Below are 16,551 nucleotides of genomic sequence, written 5' to 3'. Positions count from 1 at the left end.
GCAGCCACCCATGCTGGAGCCTTCCTCCTCAATAAAGAGCTCACCCACACTCTGCCTCCTGGCTCCAACCTGATCCATGGATCCCTCAGGATGCTCCCAGCTCTAAAATCCACTTCAGGATAGAGAGCCTCATGCTTCAAACCCTGATCCATGTATCCCCCAGCTCCATATTTCCAGCTCCAAACCCCACCTTGGTATAAAGATCCCAAACCCTGACCCACGTATCCCTGGGATGTTCCCAGCCCAAAACGCACTCCAGGCTCTCATGGAAAAGTTTAATTCGAAAAGGAATCCAATCCAGCTGCTCCTCACACTCTGTGCTTCAGGAAAAACTTGCCCCAGTAGCGTCCCTTGAGCCGCAGGTCGTAGGGGCTCAGGTACTTCCTCATCCCCAACATATTGGAGGTCACCACACGCTCAAAAGTCCAGGGATTTTGGTTATTCAGCCTCTTCTCCTCCTCCTCCCGCCGCATCTCCTGGAGGCTCTCCCGGCTCACGGGCACGGCTGGGAAGGGCAGTTTCTGTGCCACGCGGGCCAGGAAGGGCTCGACCTCCCCGAATTCGCAGCGCCCGCCCACCTCCACCACCAGCCTCCCGCTCTTCACCGCCGTCACGTAGCGGTCGATGGGGCCCTTCCCACCCCCCATCCGGTGTCCCAGACTTTTCCGCGTCACTGCCTTGGAGGGCGGGGGCACGCGCCACACAGCGAACATGTTTTTGGGATCTATGCTGCGGCCGATGGTCAGGCGGATCATCTCAAAGTGGCCCCAGTGCAGGTACCCGCCGCCCAAAGCCTGCAGGGGGACAGGATGGGACAGCTCAGGGACACAGAGACGGAGGGTCCAGTGTCCTGTCTGGGAACAGGGACCTCAATCCCAGCCTCTGGAATCCTCCCCCCGATCCGTTCGCTGCCTGTTCCTGCTCACCAGGATCCCGTACTGCCCCTCGGTGAAGTCAGTGGCAACCTCGGACGGGCCACGGATGTCACGGAGCTGCCGGGGCTCCCGCCGGACCTTGGGCACTGCCGGCACCTTGTCCATGAACTTCAGCTTCGGCTTCTCCGGGATGGTGATCCCTGCCGGGGAATACCAGCATCAGGATAACCGCGATCTCCGGGAGTGCCCCGCCACCCCCTGCGGGGTTCTCCCGCCGTCCATCCCTCTCACCGCTGTAATCTGGGGGCTGCACCAACTTCTTGAGCCCCGCCCGGGGAACCGCGATGCCGCCGGGACCTGCGGGACAGAGAGCGGCGTCACAGCTGTGGGCGCCGGGGGTCTCGGGCAGGGCCGGGAGGGGAGGAGGGAGCCCGCGGACCTCCCCTTCCCGGTCTCAAGATCCCCCCAGGCCACCACAGCCCAGCCAGGAGTCCCACCAAGCCCTCGGCACCTTCCCGGTGTCAGTCCTTCCAGCGCCCGCCCGAGCCCCCCCCGCGAGCCCCAGGCGCCCGGAAGGCCCCCCTGGCCTTCTGAACCCCCCACAAGGCACGGGCGACTCCTCGGAGCGCGGCCAAGCCCCCCCTGACCTCCCCCGGGCCGGAGTGGCCCCGGGAGCCGCCATCGCCACATCGCCGGGACACGCCGGAAGTGCCGCAAGGGCGCCGCCATTGGTCCGTCCCCAAACACTCCCCGCCCCTGATCCGGCCGGGAAATGCGGCGGGAACATTAGTTCCGGAGGGAAACGCCCGTACCGGGCGGGAATCGCCGGCGGGGACATTCCCGAGGATCCCGAGGGTCCCTCAGTGGCGTCAGGAGATGCTGGAAATGTCCTGGATGTGCTCCCAGTCTTTGTGCTGGGCTGGCGTAATGGGTTCATGGGGATAGATTTCACATTCTTGCCAGTAGCTGGGTTTGGATTCGGGATGGGCGACCTGGTGCCGTGACGTCACAAAAGGGGTGAGCGCTGGGGTGCTCTGGGGCTGTGACGTCACACCGGTGTCCCACCCGCAGCCCTGTGACATCAGCGCCGTCTCTGCAGGACACGTGCCACCACCCCCTGGCTCCCAGTGCGGCCACGATGGGACATGGACGGAGCCATGAGTTTCCTGCTCCCCACGCTCGTCCTGCTGGTGGCCAGTACGGCCGCCCTGCTGGCCACCCGCATTTGGAAGGCGCGGAAGCGCCTCGGGAGCCGGGCCGGGGGGTCCCGGCGCGGCCGAGCGGCCCCGGGCGCTCCCGGTTGGGGCCCGGCTGAGCAGAGCCCTCCGCAGGGCCCGGCTGCCCCCGGGAGCCCCCTGTACATCCCCTGCGGCTGCGGCCCCGGCTGCGGGCCCTGCGCCACGGCGGCCCGGGAGATGCAGGACCTGGCGACGCCGCTGTGGCCCGGGGTGTCCTTCCCGCGGGACTCGGAGATGTGGCAGCTGCTGTGGGAGGACCTGGAGCAGCTGCTGGAGCAAGGCCGCCTGTCCTGCTGCGCCTCCTGCAGCTCCTCTGGGAGCCCCCATCCTTCCCAGAGCCCCTGTGAGAGCTGCCAGACTCCGGATGGAGAAGACCCCGTGGACAGATCTCACTGCTGCCTTGGAGCTGCGGGTGTGAGGAGAAACCGCTCATCCCTGAGGATGCACGTGGCCAAGAAGAACCTGGAAGTGAAGCTGAGGGCCCAGCCTGTTCCAGTGAGGCGTTCCCAGCAGCAGCAGGAAGCGTCATCCCCTTCCTCCGAGAGCCTCCCGTGCTCCTCGAGCCCCAGCGGGAGCTGCCAGACTCCCGATGGAGAAGATGCCACGGACAGCTCTACGTGCTCCTCCGGATCTGTGGATATCAGTGGAGCCCGCTCAGCCCTGAGGATGCACGTGGCCAAGAAGAGCCTGGAAGTCAAACTGGGAGCACGGCCTGCTCCAGTGAGGAATTCCCAGCAGCAAGTGGCACAGCAGGACATGTTCTGGAGCCTCCAGTGGCCAACCCACAGCTCCCACAGCACAGCAGTGCAGCACAAGGGGAATGCCCTGTGCTCCGAGTCGGAGAAGATCCTCCAGAGGCAAAGGGAGCTGGAGTTCCCCCATCTCCGGGGAGCTCCTCAAAGCGAGATGAGGCTCCTATTGGCAGCTCAGATTCTTCTGAGGATGATCTGTTTTAAATAAATCAACATTTCCCCAAAGAACGGAGTTTGGGCTGGGAGAGGGTTCCTTTCTTCCCAATAGCTGGGTTTGGATTCAGGATGGGAGTACTGTGGATCACACATGAGTGCTCTGGTTGCTCTCCTCAGGAACTTTGCAGTGTCCCATGGGACAATCCATGTTTCCAGGTAGGATGAGTGTCCAGGATGAGTGTCGAATCCCTGTGAGACTCTGGAAAGGAGCCCCAGGTGGGTGCAAGAGATAGGCCTACTCCACCCAGCTTCCCATCGGGAGGCCCATGGCCACCACCCTCCTCCCAGGTGTTAAAGCCTCGCCTTGTTGGGCGAGCTCCTCTCATTTTGGATGCTCTGGGTGTTTGGGGGATCTGACCGCCCTTCCTGGGGAGAGGGAAGGGACAGTGACCCCTGGGCATGGGGATAAGGACCATGGGGGTCCCCAAATCCCTGTCACAGCCCTGCTTGTGCTCGCTACGCCAGTCTCTGTCACCAGTGGCCGCGTGTGGCTCTCAGTGCTGGCCACTGTCCTGAGTGACAGCTGGGGATCTGAGCCTGGGATCCGGCTGTGGGGTGACCTGGCAGGGATGGACACCATCTGGAGCACCCCCTTGTGAGCTGTGGGACCACCCTGGAGGTGAGGAATGGGGACACCACGTGTCCCTGAAGGAGATCGGTGTAGGGTGGGAGTGAGGGGACTCTGCCAGTCCCGTGGGTTTTCTGCCACCTGCTCTGAGCTGGGTGACACCCCAATTCCACTCCTTCCCACAGCTCCTTCCGGACAGGATCCAGCATGGGAATGTCCTCCACTTGGCCACAGGGCTCCTGGATGTGGCATTCCCTCTCTGTGGAATGTTACTGCTCCAGGGAAATGAGGGGATCCCTCCCAGAGCCCCAGATTCCCCTTGGGATCCACAGCTCTGAGTCTCCCGTGCCCTGGAAACCCCATGAGGGGATCTCTCCATGAGGGATTCCAAGCAGGGGGATGTGGTGTTGGCCAGATGAGGATGGGGTACAGGGGTGTCCTCCATGAATTTTGGGATGCAGAGTGGTGTCATTTGCCCCTCTCATTTCCAGGGTGTTTGTTATTCCCTGATTTCAGGTTTAATCCTCTGCCTGGAGCTCTTAGCTCCTTCTCCTCAGTGCTGGACACCCTAAAAACGGGAATGGAAGACAGTTTGTGGGGGAAGTGTGGGGTATCCCCTCTTCTCCTCCCTCCCTGCAACAGGGAGCAGATCCAGGATATTCAGGCCCACCCCTTCCCGGGGAAGGAGATCCAGGGGAAATTGTGCCGGGGCAGTGCCCAGCTCCGCTCCTGAGTGCCGCCCCCCCGCCCGTGCCCCGCGCTCTGCGGGGAGGAGCCGCAGGAGCCTAATGGCCCTTGATGGATTTTTCTTCCAGGAATTCGCTGCGGGGTGGTTTTGTTTTGGTGGTGGCTTTTTTTTTTTCCTTTTCTTTCTCTCTCTCTTTTTTTTTTTTTTTTTTCCTTTCTGGGCTTCTATAAACACGGCGTGGATCGGGAATGAGGGGGGGACACGCAGCTTGAGGGGGGCTTTCGGGAGAGGGCTGACACCCCGATTTCCTTAACTCCCTTGCGTGTGGGCTTGGGATGAGTAGCTCATCCCGGCGGGAACACGGTGTCCTGGAGCCCTGCCGGGAATGGGTGGGGGGGGCAACTCTGGGAATTTCCCCCCACCCCACGCAGCCATCCCCATGGAGCATCTTCCCACCCTACGGAGCACTTTCCCAGCCCCACGCAGCCCGCCCCGCCCCGGGTTTTGGGGGGCTGTCCCCTCCATCCCCCCGTGTCCCCCCGTGTCCCCCTGGGCTGGGCGGTGCCCCGGGGGGGGATGCCGCAGTCGCTGACGTCACGGAACTCAGCCAATGGGCGTGGGCTGTGGCGGGGTGGGGCGGGGGCGGCCCCGGTGGGGACCGGGGCTGCTCCGGGGGGTCCCGGTGCCCCCCGCTCTCCTCATGCAGGGCATGGGGAGCCTCCGGCTGGGCAGCCGCGCCGTCATGTACACGGTGGAGACCCTCCCTAAGGGCAAGAACCGCGTCATGGGGGTGAGTTTTGGGGGGGTCGGGGGGAGAAACCCCCTCAGCCCATTCCCGGGGGATTCCTGGTGGTCCCTCAGGGGATGCTGTGTCTCTGGAGAGGAGCTGGGATTAAGGCATCCCCCATTCCCAGGGTGGCTCTGTGGGCGGGGGGGTTGGTTGAGTTGACCCCAGTCCCACCCATCCCACTCTTCCAGACCATCCAGATTATGACGGGATTCCTGCACATCGGCTTCGGGATCGTCCTGACCACGCTCACCAGTGTCTACACTTCTGTCTTCGTCATCGGAGAGATCCCCTTCCTGGGCGGCGTGTCGGTGCGTGCGGAGGGGCTGGGAAGGAGTTCCCACTGGGAAAAGATACCCACCGGGAAGGGATAGTCCTGGGAAAGAATGCCCAGCGGGGGTGGCATGCCCACCGGGAAGGGAATAGGGATGCCAGCAGGTGGGACACCCGTTGGAAGGGATGCCCACTGGGAATGATGCACCTGCAGCTATCAAACCTCGGCAGCTGGAAAACAAGGGCAGGGGGGTCACCGTGTCCCCTGTGCCCTGTTAGTGCCACTGCTGGGCGGGTTTGAGGCGCCTGGGGTGCCCTCAGTGCCAGCTGTGCCCTCTCTTCTGCTGCAGTTCATCATCTCCGGCTGCCTCTCCATCGGTGCTGAGAAGAGCCCCACGGAATGCGCGGTGAGTTTTTCCGGGAGCACACTTGGAGTGATCCCATGGGGTGGGTGGGGTGTCCCTCTGGGATTTTGGGGGGGGGTCTGGCACCCCTCCAAAGCCCCCTGGGTGCCCGCAGGTGAAGGGCAGCCAGACCATGAACGTCATCAGTGCCATCTTTGCACTCCTGGGAATCGTGGCCTTCATCGTGGACCTCAACCTCAACGGGCTCTACCGCTCCAGCTACTACACCGATCTCGTCCTGGTAAAATCCCACTTGGCAGAATTCCTGGGAACCCCTCCAGGCCTTTTCTCCAACCCTCAGGGGGTGTTGTGCCTTTTCCCAAATCCCTGTTGGGGTGGCGGTTTCTCCTCTGGCGGTGCGACCTATTTTAGGCTGGTACCTCGGGAGATGAGTCACCCCCTGGAAGCATCCATGAGCCGTAAAAACGGTGGGATGGAGGCCCTGGAGCTGGGGATGTAGAGAGAGAGGAAGGGGGAGCCACAGAATGCTGCCCTGTGTGGGATTCCTCCTCCTGGGTGCTCCTGGCGGGTACTAATGGGGTTTTCCCCATCCTGGAGCTCGCAGGGAATGGGATTTCCATCGTGCTGCTCACCTTCACCATCCTGGAATTCTGCATCGCCGTGGCCACCGCCAATTTCTGGTGCCGGGCCACCCGCCTCAGCTCCAACGAGGTAGGATGAGGGGAGGGAAGGGATGGATCCCAAAAACTGCCTCCCATGATCCCAGTGTCTGCCATAATTCCGATGTTTCCCAGGCCATGCTGATTGTCCCCAGTGCCACCCGTGTGGATCTGGCCGTGCCACCGGCAGAGCTGCCTCAGCCTCCCAGCTACAGCGAGGTGATCCAAGGAATAGCCTGGAAAGGAGCACAATCAGCATTGGGGTGGCTCCTGGGATGACAGTCCCCATCCTGCTGCCATCAGTGTCCCCTCCCTGGGAAAACATCCCACCCCAATCCCCAGGGAGCATCCTGGAGCATCCACCCCTCTGCTCTGGGAATGGGAAGGAGATCCCAAACCCCTGTGGGTGGTGAGTGCTGGGGTGAGGTCCCCCCAAATCCTGCCCCCTTTCCAAACCACCTCCTGGTCTCTTTGCAGCTGGCTGCACCTGAAGTCTGACACCAAGGATGTCGGAATGGGATCCTGCCTCCATCGCTCCTAAATCCCAGGGCTATGGCATCCTTCTCCCACTGTGCTGCCAGCTGGGATGTGCTGGTCCTCCCCAAAAAAGCCAGGGAAACACCCCCAAATTCCCTGCCCCTGTGCCCCTGTCTGAGGGGCTCCACTTGCTGGCTGCTGTGAGAAGGGGCTTCTCCAGGGAGAAATCTTGGGCAATTCCTGCCTGTAAATCCCTGGTGGGATGCTGGGGTTCACTCATGTCGGGGTTCAGGAATTCCTGGAGGTCTGGTGGTTTGGAGTGACCCCGATGTGTGCCGGGAGCCGGGCGGGTCACTGGAGCATCTACCTCGGCTCGTCCCCTCTTGGCTTCATTTTATCTTGGGAATAAATGCTCTCTCCAGGCTTGTGTCTCCTGAATTTGGGCATTTCCAGCGTGGGAGCTACACTTCCCCCTTACAGAGTTGCTGTCCCTCAGGAAATAGGCTCACCCTGCCTGATTTAGGGATACCTGCTCTCTCCTGAGGGGAATTCTGCCCCTCTGAACTCCTGGTACCTGCTTACTTTCCCTGAGGGGAATTCTGCTCCCCTAAACCCCTGGCACCTGCTCCCAAGGGAGTTTTGCTCCTCTTAACTCCTGGTACCTGCTCTCCTAAGGGAGTTCTGCTCCTCAAAACCCTTTTTTCTGAGGGAGTTCTGCTCCTCAAAACCCCTCTCCTGAGGGAATTCCATCCTCCTAAACCCCAGTACCTGATTCTGAGGGAATTCTGTCCTCATAAGCCCCTCAGTACCTGTTCACCTGAGGGAATTCTGCCCCTCTAATCCCCTCTCCTGCAGGAATTCCATCCTCTAAACCAGGGTACCTGGTCTCCTGAGGGAATTCTGCTCCCCCAAGCCCCTCCTCCTCCTGTTCCAGCACGGTTCCGCTATATTTAGCTCGGCCGGAGCAGCCGGACAGCCGGCGGCGGTGCTGGTGACGCCAGCACATCCCGGTTCTTTCGCCACCGGAGAAGCTGCCCCGGGGCTGGAGCTGCTCTGTGGGGGTGACATGGGGACACCAGTGCCATGTGCTCCCTGTTCCCACAATCCTGGGTGGTGGGAATGGAGCTGAGGGGTGCTCCCAAACCCTATCCGTGCAGCAATTCCTAAAAAAAATTTTGTTTTCAGGGAAGGAAAAGGGGCTCTGGGATCATTTTGAGCAGGAGCAAGTTTGTCAGTTCTGACAAGCTCATTTATGGGTCCAGCTTTACTTATCCTGCATCTGTGGGAATGCTAGTGGATTTAACGAGGTAGGGATGAGCATTCAGTGGCATCAAGTTACTTAAGGAGCATCCCAAGCTTATGGAAATGTGGCATGGAGGTGAGGAAACAGACCCCAATGCTGATTTTCCAAGGACTGGGAACATCCTGATGAGTCCCCAGCACACTGTGAGAGGATCCTCTTAATTTTTAGGGACAGGATGCATCCTAAATTTTCCCTCCAGTGCCAGAGTGGGATCAGTGACCTCCTCCTTGAACATTACCTTCAGTTTTGGGATGACTTACGTGTTTTCCTTCTCCTATCCACACTCCCTGACAATGCTCTGTCTGCTCAGCCAAAGCCTCATGGATTATTCACTCCCTGTCAGTTATTTCTGTTCCCAGCTCTGAAAAAATAATGAGCCCAATCAGTAGGAAAAGCCCCAGGGATTTTGGGAGCAGGATGAACAGGCTGCCTCTGTTCATCCCGTGGCCACAACCCATTACTGCTCTGGCTCCTCACCTGTGGCTCCGGAGCATCCCAACCTCTCCCAGCTCCGTGGGGACCACCATGAAGCCATCCTGCCTCCCATCCAAGTTCTGTGTTTTCTCAGTGTGGTGGTTTCTTGGGAAGGAGGCTTCCTCCTCCTCCTCCACCAGCTTCAGGGTCTGCTTCCAAGGAGTATCCCAGTGTTTAGATGTTCCCTGAAAAGGCTGGAATAAGTGTTTAAGGCTCTATGGGAATGTGGGTTTTTAAATATGTGGGAATTTGCAGCCCTGGGAGGAGTGGGGACTTCCAGGAGCTGGCTATAGCGGGTGACAGGGACTACAGAGTTTTGTCTCTCTGCTGGTGATGATCCCTAAGGAAAATCAAAACCCTTGGAGGAGCTGGAAACTGTGAGATGGACTGGGGTGTCCCAATGGCTCTTCCCCTTGGGAAGAGACAGATCTTGGAGACTCTTCCAGCACTTAAAGGTTCCCTAAAAGAGCTGGAGAGGAACTTCCTAAAAGGGCCTGGAGTGCCAGGACAGGGGGGAATGGCTTTCCACTGCCAGAGGGTGGATTTAGATTGGATATTGGGAAGAAATTCTTCCCTGTGATGGTGGTGAGGTGCTGGAATGGATTTCCCAGGGAAGCTGTGGCTACCTCATCCCTGGAAGTGTTTTTAAGGTCCACTTCCAGGATTGCCAGGGGAAGTCAATACCAGTCAAGCCTTAGAGAAGTAATGGAACTTTTCTGCAGCCTCAGGAGTTTTCCTGGGAATAAGTGGATCAAAGGCTGGAATGTCACGTGCAGGGCTTGAAGGACACATCTGGGACAGGGTTTGGGAGCAATGTCACTGTATCCCAAATGCCACGTATGGATCACCCCAGCAGGCAGCACTTCCCCCCACAGCCTCCTGCCTGCTGCCAGCTCTAGATTCCCTAATCCAGGATGGACACGGGCATGTTTAAAGCCAAAAAAACTGAAAGCTTTCCCAGAAAACATGACTTTCCTTCTGGAATCAGCATGGAAAGAGCCCTGTGGGAAGCAGAAACACCTGGAAGCAAAGCAAAATGTTGACTTTTGGTATTTTTATAGGGATATAAAGTTTGTCCCAGGAAGCAGCAAGTTCCTTTGGAGAGTTTTTCTCCATTGTAATCTATTTTCTTTGGAAAAAAACCTCACGGATTTTGGGGTTGGAAAAAGAATTTTGGTTCCACCAGGCTCATAAATTTTGTCCTGTGCTGGTGGGAGGGAATTTGGGAGGGTCTTGTTGATCCCCCCCGAGCATCCAGCCAGGCTTCCCCCATCCAAAACTTGTCCTAGAAAATAGGAGAATGAACATTAAAGTCCAAGGAATGTGTTGTATATATCTACAAAGCCAAAAAATCCTGCAAAGAAAAGGTTGGAAAGCTCCACCGCCCGGCCTTGCTGCTTCCCTGCATCTGCTTCAAAGCTTCACTTCCTCTGGAATCTGCTTCCAAAACAAATCCTGACATCCTACCTTGGGCTCCTGCCATCCCCAGCTGAACCTGGGTCTGTTTGGGAAGGGGGAAAGTGCTTTTTTCATGGATAACTCACTTGGAAAGTGGGGTTTTGGGGGCTGAGGGCAGACACGGCTGTTTCTGGCTGCAAGGCTGGAACTTCAGGAATGCTGCAGGAATCTGGAAAGGAGGATTTGGGAGGAAATCCACCGTGTAGGGTGGTTTTGGCTGGGAATGTGAGCCGGGGATAATGGTGGAGGATACTCTGGCTGCCTAAAGGCTAAACAGGGGATCCCAGAATTTCCACGGGGGCTCAAGTGTTCCTTCCCGGGGCTGGAATAAGATCCCTGGGATTGTTAGGATTGGAGTGTTGAGAGGGATGAGGCACCAGCAGGAATTAAAGGCTCTGAGGCATCAGGAATGTGATGAAGAGGCTGAATCTCATCCATGTCCATGTTTTTCCTGGAAAGCCATACCACCAGATGCAGCCCTTTACAAGGCCAAGTGCACGCTTCCATCAGGGATGCGGGATGGAGGAAGGTCATGGGTGGGATGGAGGAATGCCACTGGAGCCAGGATGGAGACGTGAGTTGCTGCTCTTTGCTTTCCAGGACTGTTCTTCCAGCTCTTTTTTGGGATATGATTTAGGCCAGTTTGGAGGGGGTGTCCCGTTCCCTGGTGTGTCGGAGCATGGGGAGGGCACAGAATCCTGGAATGGTTTGGGATAGAAGGAACCTTAAGGATCATCCAGTTCCACCCCCCTGCCACGGGCAGGGACACCTCCCACTAGCCCAGGTTGTTCCAAGCCAGCTCCAGGGCTGGAAGCCTCTCCCAAGCTCTGGAAGCTCGGTGCTTCCAAATGCGGCCTCTCAGCTCCCTCTAGAGCCAGAGGGAAGGAAAAAACTTCTGGAAGTTCCTCCACCTGCTCCTGAAATCGTCAGCTGGAGAGTCATGTCCTTTCCCAGGCAGAGAGAGAAGTGTTGGGGCAATGCTAGAATCCTGGACCTAAAAATTCCCATTCCATCAAGACATTCCTACCCTGCACACATCAGACATCCAGGAAACCTGGGGGGTCCTTCAGGTCAGCATGGAGTATCCCAATGTTCCTGGAGAAAAGAACATGGCTGTTTTCTGGGAGGGAGGGATGGAGGCAGGAAGGGGCCTCCAAATCCCTCGGGATCCCCTCACCATGTGTGGTGGCTCCATTCCCAGCATGAGCTCCCATTTCCCATCATAAATAACAGCATCTCCTTTCCCTCTGGCTCCCAATGGAGATGGCCAGAGATCCCTGAATCCCTCCTGTGTGTCCTCACTGGGGACAAATCCACAGGGATGGAGGAGGGAGAATTCCAAAAACGGCAATAAAGGAGCTTCCTTTATAACGGAGTTTATCCGGTCTCAATCCGAGTTTTTCTTGGGAAGTGGGCAGGGTTAGGTTATGGACACCTCGTTAGGTCCCAGGCTAATTGCAGGAGTGATTCCCAAGCAAAACATCCACAATTTGGGATGGAAAGGACTCACTCGATGCTGGTAAAGGAGATCTTGGAGCATCCCGAGGGAAAAGCATCCAACCCTTCCCAAGGCCACAGAGCCCAGGGAGGGGTTCCCTGTCCCTCCCTCCCTCTTCCCGTGCAGGATTTTGGGAGCCGTTGGCAAAGCTGCCTCATTGAGCAAGAGGGGCCTGACGAGCATTCCATGAGCGAGCTTCCCGCAGGGAGCAAAGGGCAGCAGGAGCGTGTCCTGCCTGGCTGGCACCTCCCGGGGATTTCGGACAGCAAAGGGACTGCGGCGAGGAGGAAGAGGAGGAGGAAGGCACCTGGGAATTCCTTCGGCTTCCTGGGCTCGTTCCCAGGCCATGGCGACCACCACGGTCACCGATGCTGGCAGTGTGAGGATCATCACGGAGGTGATCCCGGCCACGGATCCCCGGGCGGCCCAGCTGGCCTCAGGCTCCCAGGCACCTGCCAGGACGTCATTCCAAACTCAAGTCTTCCGGAGGGCTCATCCCAAGGTGTTGGGGGTGAGACATGGCCTTCCTGGGGCCCAGCAGGGATTGGGGATCTGTAGGGATTGTTCTGCTGGAGGTTGCCCCTGGCTGGGTGGAGGGACATTGGGACAGGCACTGGCCTTCCCGGCACTGTGACGTGGGATTGGGGTGGGATGCATCTCACAGCAATGGGATCGGGATTGGGATGCCTGTCCCTCGTCCTTCCCCAGACCATTCACATCTTCAGCGGAATTGTCCACATCTGCTTCGGGATCATCCTGACAGCGTCAGAGCACAGGAACCCTTCCCTCCCTGTGGCCAGCGGGATCCTCTTCTGGCTGGGGATCCTAGTAAGTTGTGATGAGGACATGGGAATCTCAAGGAATCCTGGTGGACTAGGGACAATATCCCAGGATCACCAGGTGTCCATTGACCCCCCTCTCCCCCTCCATTTCGGAGTGTTTGTGCATCCCTGAACCCCAATTCCCAGCTGGAGGGACACCAGGAAGGGTGACAGGGAAGGGTGCCTTGCTGCTGACACCAATTCCTGCTGTTTTCCAAGTAGCTCCTGGTCTCGGGCTCATTGCTGGTGGAAAGTGAAAGGAGAGACAGCCCTGTGCTGGTAAGATCCAGGCTGGGAGGGACAGTGTGTCCCCCCATTCCTTATGTCCCTTCCAGCAGCTGCCAGGACCCCTCCACAGCCTGGATTCATCCCGTGGGATCCACAGGCCAGTCTTCCCCTTGGGAAGTGCACAGCTCTCCCACATGGAGCACAGGATGGGGGTCTGGGTCACTGTGGGATGAAGGGGATAAAGGCCCAGAAGACCCTCATGGCCTTTGGAGTCACTGTGGGATGAGGGAGATGAAAGGCCCAGAAGACCCTCATGGCCTTTGGAGTCACTGTGGGATGAGGGGGATGAAAGGCCCAGAAGACCCTCATGGCCTTTGGAGTCACTGTGGGATGAGGGGGATGAAAGGCCCAGAAGACCCTCATGGCCTTTGGAGTCACTGTGGGATGAGGGGGATGAAAGGCCCAGGAGACCCTCATGGCCTTTGGAGTCACTGTGGGATGAGGGGGATGAAAGGCCCAGAAGACCCTCATGGCCTTTGGAGTCACTGTGGGATGAGGGGGATGAAAGGCCCAGAAGACCCTCATGGCCTTTGGAGTCACTGTGGGATGAGGGGGATGAAATGTGCAGGAGACTCTCATGGCTTTGGAGTCACTGTGGGATGAGGGGGATGAAAGGCCCAGGAGACCCTCATGGCTTTGGAGTCACTGTGGGATGAGTGGGACAAAACTGGGCGGCTTCTCCAGGAGACCACTGATCCCAGTTGAATGATCCGTGTGGGAAGCAGCCCTTCCCGGGGTCCATGTCACTAGGTGCTTCCCGCAGGTCAAGACCTGCTGTGTGGTCAATGTGGGAGTTGTCCTGGGCACGCTGGTGGCCACCGGGATCCACGGCACGGCCATCACCCGGAACATTCCTGGCTGTGAGAACTCCCGGCCCCTCCAGATCCGCCCGGAATGGTGCCTCAACATGGCGAGCAAGGTATGGACACCCGGGATTGCGTGGGGGAGTCCGAGCCTGCGGGTGGGGTGTTCAAGGATCCAGGTCGTGCTCGGGTGGTGGATCCCGGCATCTTCCCGTTCTCCTCCTCCATGCAGATGCTGAGCAACATGCTGGATTCCACCTCGGTGATCCTCAGCCTCCTGGAATTCTGCGCGGCCGTGGCGGTTCTGGCGTTTGGATACGACACAGTCCGGCAGCACACATACACCCAGCTGGTGAGGGAGGCGGGGATCCACGGGAATTCCTGGAAATCCCTGGAATGCCGATCCACCCCTTCCTTCCTCCGAAGGGCCGCCCCAATGAGGGCGTTCCTGGGTGCCTCCCAGAGATTTCCCCGAATTTCCCTGGTTTTGCTTTCCCAGGCGCTGTAGCTGCAGCCAAGCCCTGCACGTGGCGCCGCATCCCGGATAATCCGCGGTACCGGAGAGCCCTGGGATGCCCTCAGCGTGTTCGGCCCCCAATAAAAGCCTCTCCCCCAGCCAAGCCCGCGCATGTCTCCAGGGGTTACTCGGGGTGAGGGGGCGGGGGGGCTCCCCACGCGTGTGTTTGGGGGAGTTCGGGAGGTCCCGGTACCGGCGGCCACGGTGCCGAGCGGTGCCGCCCGGCACAAAGATGGCGGCCGTGCCCGACACAAAAATGGCGACCACAGCGGTGCACGGACGGTGTTGCCCGGCACAAAGATGGCGGACAGGGAGGCGCTCTGGCTTCGCGCTTCCGTGGGGAGCGCGGTTCTGACGTCATCACACTGCGACAGCCCGGCGCCGCGTGGATCATGGTGGGCAAGAAGGGGGAGACCCCGGGGTCGGGAGCGACCCCCGAGGGGCCCAGCGGGGCCGCCTCGGCTCCGGCCGCGGCTCGGCGGCGGCGGAAAGGCGGCAAGAAGCGGCAGGAGGCGGTGGTAGCCATCCCGCGGGGCAAGCCCAAGTCGGGACGGGTGTGGAAGGATCCCGGGAAGAAGAGGTGGGAAGGGAGGCAGGAATGGAGGGGGCAGTTCTTAGAGGGGCTCTGGGCTCCAAAAGGTGGGTTTGGAGTTTGGTGGGTCATGAAGGCTGGGGGAATTTTCAGAATTGTTGAGGTCTTGGGGGCTTGTGAGGGGCTTCCGGAGGTATCCATAAGCTTTAGGAAGGATCCAGCCGTGGAAGGAATGTCTTGGAGGGGGTGCTGAGGAGCTGAGGAGCCGTGGGATGCTCCGAGGTTGGCGGAGTTTCATGGAATTCTGGAGAGGAGCTGGAGTGGCCCCGGCTGCATCCCGGGGTTTTTGGGGAGCCAACACGTCCCGTGTGCCCACCCAGGTTCTCCCACATGATCCAGGACAAGGCGCTCCGCACGTCCTGGGCACGGAAAATGAAAGAGAGGCAGGAGAAGAAGCTGGTCCGGGATCTGGCGCGGCAGCTGGAAGAAGCGAAGCAGAGGGAGAAAGAGGTAACAGGGCTGGGGAGCTGGAGAATTTCCATCTTTCCAAGCTCAGTCCCATGTCTCTGTCCTCTTCCCGGGTGTCAGATCTATGGCAGAGCCTAGGAAAAGGGCAGCTGGAATGGCGAATTCCCTGTGCTGGTGCAAAATCCAGTCACTGATGGTCACATGCTCCAAGTCATTGACTCGGAATAAACTCCCTGGGTCAATTCCGGCCTCACCCGGAGTGGAAAAGCTGCTGGAATGACAGATTTCACACTTGGGTGGGCATTGGCGCTGGTTGGAGTTTAATCCTGGAGGAAGGGATCCACAGGGAAGGTTTTGGTGTTACTGCCACAGGAAAAGAAGCGGCGGCGGGAGGAAAACCTGAAGCGGCGCCTGGAAAACGAGCGGAAAGCCGAGATTGTCCAAGTGGTGAGTCCCCTCTGCCAGCTGGGAACAGCACTGGGAACACCCCACTACCTCCAGCCCCCCATGGAGCAGCCTCTAAATGACTCCAGTTCCTCTCCCTGTCTCCATCTTGGAGGATCCTGCGAGAGTCCCAGCAAAGCTGGACACGCTGGAAGCGTGTTCCCTGTGTTCTCCCAGAGTTGGGAACACCAGAACTGAGGGCTAAAGGAGCAAGGAAAACGTGGTACTGATGGAGATCCATGTGGGAAATCATGGCTTTTCCATCAGGAGCTCAGGGTGGGTGTGGTGAAGATGGGGTTAGTTTTGGGATAAATCCTCTCCTACATCCTGAATCCTTGGTGGTGGGAGGCTGGGAGCCATCCATGCCCATCCTGCCTCATTCCCACGCTCTGTCTGTTCTTGGAAACGCTCCAGGACAGTGCTTGGAGCAACCTCCACTAGTGGAAGGTGTCAGGGGTGGAACTGGATCATCCTCAAGGTCCCTTCCAACCCAAACCATTCCAGGATCCTATGATTCCATGAAATCCCCTCTCTTTTCCCGTTTCCCAGATCCGGAACCCCCTGAAGCTCAAGAGGGCCAAGAAGAAGCAGCTGAGGCGGGTGGAAAAGCGGGATACACTGGCCCTGCTCCAGAAGACGCCTGTGAGGCGCAGCACGGCCACGGAATGAGGCAGGAATCGGGATACTGCCGCAGCCAGGCCATGCAGCTGGGATTCCTACAGATCCTGCTCCTTTCCAGGGGCTTTTCCTCAGCTTACCAGGCAGGAATCGCTGCCAGGACCCTCAGTGTTGGACAAACAGCAGGACAGAGCTGAGGGCATATATTCCACAGGAACCAGCTGCTGGATTCCCCAGTCCCTGTGGAATCAGGATGTGTCCAGAGTCTGGAACAGAACTTTGCTTTCCAAAATTTGCCTTTTCCTTATAAAAATGAATAAGAACTGAGATTCGCCTCCAGTGGCTCTGGGGACTGTGTGCTTCAGCTGGGACCTTCCCTAAGGCATTCCTAGGATTGGAATGTGCCATGACCCCTCATTCCTTCTCATT

General features: G+C 58.6%; 5 protein-coding genes across 6 annotated transcripts; 4 read left to right on the top strand and 1 right to left on the bottom strand.

Annotated features, from left to right (window-relative positions):
• Nucleotides 1-261: 261 nt before the first annotated feature.
• Nucleotides 262-1,604, bottom strand: MRPL16 (mitochondrial ribosomal protein L16). Its single transcript, XM_033062904.1, has 4 exons — nt 1,523-1,604; nt 1,167-1,232; nt 927-1,075; nt 262-794 (listed from the first exon to the last, which is right to left on the bottom strand). Exons 1-4 carry the CDS (start codon nt 1,602-1,604, stop codon nt 309-311), a joined length of 783 nt encoding a protein of 260 aa, XP_032918795.1. The 3' UTR covers nt 262-308.
• A 675-nt stretch (nt 1,605-2,279) lies between these two features.
• Nucleotides 2,280-4,941, top strand: LOC116997798. The gene is made up of 2 exons (XM_033062905.2): nt 2,280-3,700; nt 3,835-4,941. The coding sequence occupies exon 1, from the start codon at nt 2,291-2,293 to the stop codon at nt 3,071-3,073; it is 783 nt and encodes a 260-aa protein (XP_032918796.1). The 5' UTR covers nt 2,280-2,290; the 3' UTR covers nt 3,074-3,700; nt 3,835-4,941.
• Nucleotides 4,942-4,952: 11 nt separating this feature from the next.
• LOC116997799 (membrane-spanning 4-domains subfamily A member 12-like) lies at nt 4,953-7,321 on the top strand. The gene is made up of 7 exons (XM_033062906.2): nt 4,953-5,127; nt 5,316-5,435; nt 5,748-5,804; nt 5,917-6,042; nt 6,360-6,473; nt 6,557-6,640; nt 6,899-7,321. The coding sequence occupies exons 1-7, from the start codon at nt 5,038-5,040 to the stop codon at nt 6,917-6,919; spliced, it is 612 nt and encodes a 203-aa protein (XP_032918797.2). The 5' UTR covers nt 4,953-5,037; the 3' UTR covers nt 6,920-7,321.
• Nucleotides 7,322-11,813: 4,492 nt separating this feature from the next.
• Nucleotides 11,814-14,179, top strand: LOC116997802 (membrane-spanning 4-domains subfamily A member 15-like). Of its 2 annotated transcripts, XM_033062908.1 has the most exons (6): nt 11,814-12,142; nt 12,340-12,459; nt 12,675-12,731; nt 13,504-13,659; nt 13,776-13,895; nt 14,043-14,179. In XM_033062908.1, the coding sequence occupies exons 1-6, from the start codon at nt 11,978-11,980 to the stop codon at nt 14,049-14,051; spliced, it is 627 nt and encodes a 208-aa protein (XP_032918799.1). In that variant the 5' UTR covers nt 11,814-11,977; the 3' UTR covers nt 14,052-14,179. The 2 variants fall into 2 exon arrangements, with proteins under 2 accessions (XP_032918799.1, XP_042635330.1); XM_042779396.1 differs by having other exon boundaries at nt 13,776-14,179.
• A 263-nt stretch (nt 14,180-14,442) lies between these two features.
• Nucleotides 14,443-16,461, top strand: CCDC86 (coiled-coil domain containing 86). The gene is made up of 4 exons (XM_033062909.1): nt 14,443-14,640; nt 14,973-15,102; nt 15,433-15,507; nt 16,054-16,461. The coding sequence occupies exons 1-4, from the start codon at nt 14,453-14,455 to the stop codon at nt 16,171-16,173; spliced, it is 513 nt and encodes a 170-aa protein (XP_032918800.1). The 5' UTR covers nt 14,443-14,452; the 3' UTR covers nt 16,174-16,461.
• Nucleotides 16,462-16,551: the final 90 nt, after the last annotated feature.

This window comes from Catharus ustulatus, chromosome 6 (genome assembly GCF_009819885.2).
Source record: "Catharus ustulatus isolate bCatUst1 chromosome 6, bCatUst1.pri.v2, whole genome shotgun sequence".
In the NCBI taxonomy this organism is placed as follows: Eukaryota; Metazoa; Chordata; class Aves; order Passeriformes; family Turdidae; genus Catharus; species Catharus ustulatus.
Note: the sequence above shows the minus strand (reverse complement) of the source record. Positions and strands in the feature narration are given on the sequence as shown.

Coding starts and splice junctions, on each gene's coding strand:
- MRPL16 (XM_033062904.1), bottom strand. CDS start 1,604: ATGGCGGCGCCCTTGCGGCACTTCCGGCGTGTCCCGGCGATGTGGCGA. Junction 1,233..1,522: donor GCCACTCCGGCCCGGGGGAG/GTCAGGGGGGGC, acceptor TCTGTCCCGCAG/GTCCCGGCGGCATCGCGGTT. Junction 1,076..1,166: donor GCAGCCCCCAGATTACAGCG/GTGAGAGGGATG, acceptor ATTCCCCGGCAG/GGATCACCATCCCGGAGAAG.
- LOC116997798 (XM_033062905.2), top strand. CDS start 2,291: ATGCAGGACCTGGCGACGCCGCTGTGGCCCGGGGTGTCCTTCCCGCGG.
- LOC116997799 (XM_033062906.2), top strand. CDS start 5,038: ATGCAGGGCATGGGGAGCCTCCGGCTGGGCAGCCGCGCCGTCATGTAC. Junction 6,474..6,556: donor CCCGCCTCAGCTCCAACGAG/GTAGGATGAGGG, acceptor GATGTTTCCCAG/GCCATGCTGATTGTCCCCAG. Junction 6,641..6,898: donor AGCCTCCCAGCTACAGCGAG/GTGATCCAAGGA, acceptor GTCTCTTTGCAG/CTGGCTGCACCTGAAGTCTG.
- LOC116997802 (XM_042779396.1), top strand. CDS start 11,978: ATGGCGACCACCACGGTCACCGATGCTGGCAGTGTGAGGATCATCACG. Junction 12,460..12,674: donor TCTTCTGGCTGGGGATCCTA/GTAAGTTGTGAT, acceptor TTTTCCAAGTAG/CTCCTGGTCTCGGGCTCATT. Junction 13,660..13,775: donor GCCTCAACATGGCGAGCAAG/GTATGGACACCC, acceptor TCCTCCATGCAG/ATGCTGAGCAACATGCTGGA.
- CCDC86 (XM_033062909.1), top strand. CDS start 14,453: ATGGTGGGCAAGAAGGGGGAGACCCCGGGGTCGGGAGCGACCCCCGAG. Junction 14,641..14,972: donor AAGGATCCCGGGAAGAAGAG/GTGGGAAGGGAG, acceptor GTGCCCACCCAG/GTTCTCCCACATGATCCAGG. Junction 15,103..15,432: donor CGAAGCAGAGGGAGAAAGAG/GTAACAGGGCTG, acceptor TTACTGCCACAG/GAAAAGAAGCGGCGGCGGGA.